The 2,500-nt window shown below is 45.1% G+C and overlaps 1 protein-coding gene across 4 annotated transcripts in view; it reads left to right on the plus strand.

Moving 5' to 3' along the window:
- The window catches only part of sema3h (sema domain, immunoglobulin domain (Ig), short basic domain, secreted, (semaphorin) 3H), a 32,622-nt gene that overhangs the window by 9,205 nt on the left and 20,917 nt on the right, over positions 1–2,500 (plus strand). For all 4 annotated transcript variants that reach the window (XM_031566964.1, XM_031566965.1, XM_031566966.1 and 1 more), the window contains exon 2: positions 2,404–2,500. This exon is cut by the window's right edge and continues 58 nt beyond it. In XM_031566964.1, the coding sequence (XP_031422824.1) occupies positions 2,404–2,500 (97 nt within the window). The remainder of the gene's footprint in view (positions 1–2,403) is intronic.

Here is a 2,500-nt window from a genome sequence, read left to right on the forward strand (position 1 = left end):
ACCTCCGAGGTCAGCCGGTCTGCATTCCCCTATTTTTCTCCTCCATGCTTATTCATACTCATTTATTCATACTCATTCATTCATACTCATTTATTCATACTCATTTCTGTGGTTGTGTTTGGGGCCGCATCCGTGACAGCCCAGTGTTTAACACAGGGTCAGCGTACATTCATAACAGCCCAGTGTTTAACACAGGGTCAGTGTACATTCATAACAGCCCAGTGTTTAACACAGGGTCAGTGTACATCAGTGATAGCCCAGTGTTTAACACAGGGTCAGTGTACATTCATAACAGCCCAGTGTTTAACACAGGGTCAGTGTACATCAGTGATAGCCCAGTGTTTAACACAGGGTCAGTGTACATCAGTGATAGGCAAGTGTTTTAACACCGGGTCAGTGTACATCCGTGATAGGCCAGTGTTTGAGCACAGGTTCAGTATACTCGGATGAAGGTCACATCAATGGACTGCAGACTTCAAATGTTTGCCTGTGTGTGTTGGTGTGCTTGTGGATAGTGCGTGGTAATGATGGGCTAATTTCTTTGAATTGATTTAATTATGGTTTGAGTCTAAATGTCTGCTTTTGAGTTTAACCCTTTTACCATGTCTTCCTCCTGTCATAAATTTCTTTATTTTTTTTCCCACACTTTGCGTCTGTCCTATCTCACTCTCTATCTCTCTCTCTCTCTCTCTCGCTATCTCTCTCGCTTTCCTTTGCATCTTTGTATCTTTCTGTCTTATTTCTCTTCATCTATCTATGCTCTCCATCTGTCTGTCTCTTATCGTTTCAAGAAATGTTCTGAATCATTAAAAGACACAGTCATGGGCCAGTTTTTCCAGCTTCGTGGCTGCTGTCGCAATTTCATGTGAATAGTCTTGATCAGAGAGGTATGTGTGTGTTCAACCTTTGGTAACATTCTCAGACACTTCCTGAAGAATATCTGTGTGTGTGTGTGTGTGTGTGTGTGTGTGTGTGTGTTTGTATGGGGGGGGGGGGGGGGTGAGAAAGGCAGAGGGAGAAAAGAACGCTAGAAGAAGAATCGAAAGAGATGAATGGACAGATTTTCCGAGAAGGGGACTGTGTTTATTGTGGAAGGGGATGAGTGGACGTCTCACCTTTTAACTGGAACATGTGGGCTCACCTGCTGAAATCAGTTGTAGAAGCCTGTGGATACTCCCTCAACCTAAACACACACACACACCCACACACACACACACACACACACACACACACACACACACACACACACACACACACACACACACACACACACACACACACACACACACACACACACACACACACACACACACACACCTGTGAATACTCCCTCAACCTGTCTCCCCTTTTACTCTTCCTCTCCCTCTCTTTCCTCCTTTCTCTCTATCTTTCTCTCCCTGTTTCTGTTTTTTTTAGTTCGTTTTCTCTCATACATGTACATTTACTCAACACATACTCCTCCTCTCTCTTTTTCTTCTCTCTCTCTTTTCGTCTGTTTCCCATATTCTTTCTTTCTCACTCCAGCTCAGTGCCTGTCACCTGGAGTGCAGTCACACACGTACACACACTCTCTCTCTCTCTCTCTCTTTTTCTCTCTCCCTCTCCCTCTCTCTCTATCTCTCTGTGTCTAAGATGTCCTATCTCCGCCGTTGTGTAACTCTCTACCCCTCCTTCATAATTTATCAGTGGCCTTCTCTTTCTTTCTCTCTGTCTATCCTTCTCTTCATCTCTCACCTAACCCTTACCCCTCTTATCTCCATCTCTCCATTTCACCCCATGACTCCTCGCACTCCCGCCTCCCCCACCTTTCTCCACATCTTCCTTTCCCGACATCTTTCCTCTCCTTCCCGTCCGTCTCCTGGGTATAGTGTTGAAGTATGGTATTCAGGATGCCTCTGCTTAGATTGGCACGAGATAGAGGAATAGTTCCCTTTGATAATAACACCTTGCAGGTGACAATAACACCGAAGGAGCTGACTAACAGCGGCGCCTCACCAGAAGGAGGATAAATATACTGAGGGGTTTGATTGATAACAAACGGCTCACCACCTCCCTCACTGGGACGTCTTTAGGGGATCGCTGCTTAGACTTTTCAGCGACTAAAGTAGGAGCAGTGCACTTTGATGAGAAAGCTTTGCAGGTGAGAATGTAGAATAATAATACTAAGAAACTCGATATGCAATAAAAAAAAGTGTGATAAGACTAAACATATAAAAATATGCAAGATATGTTTTCTTCTCTTCTCTGTTACCTTTGTTCGTGTGTTTTACTCATTCTGTCAAAGTTTTGGCAGTATATTAAAAGGGTGTAACGCTAGTACAATTAAAGGAATTTTGAACTGAAATGAATTGGTGATATATTTGACTGATTATCCCCCCCAACCCCCCCCCCCTCCCCCCTCAGAGCTGGTGCGGACAGGACGACTGCTCTCTCTGCCCCTGGCTGCTGGGGACCTGCACTCCCTCCTGCCAGACGAAGATGGCCGCCGCCTCTACGTGGC

This window comes from Clupea harengus, chromosome 4 (assembly GCF_900700415.2).
Source record: "Clupea harengus chromosome 4, Ch_v2.0.2, whole genome shotgun sequence".
Taxonomy (NCBI): Eukaryota; Metazoa; Chordata; class Actinopteri; order Clupeiformes; family Clupeidae; genus Clupea; species Clupea harengus.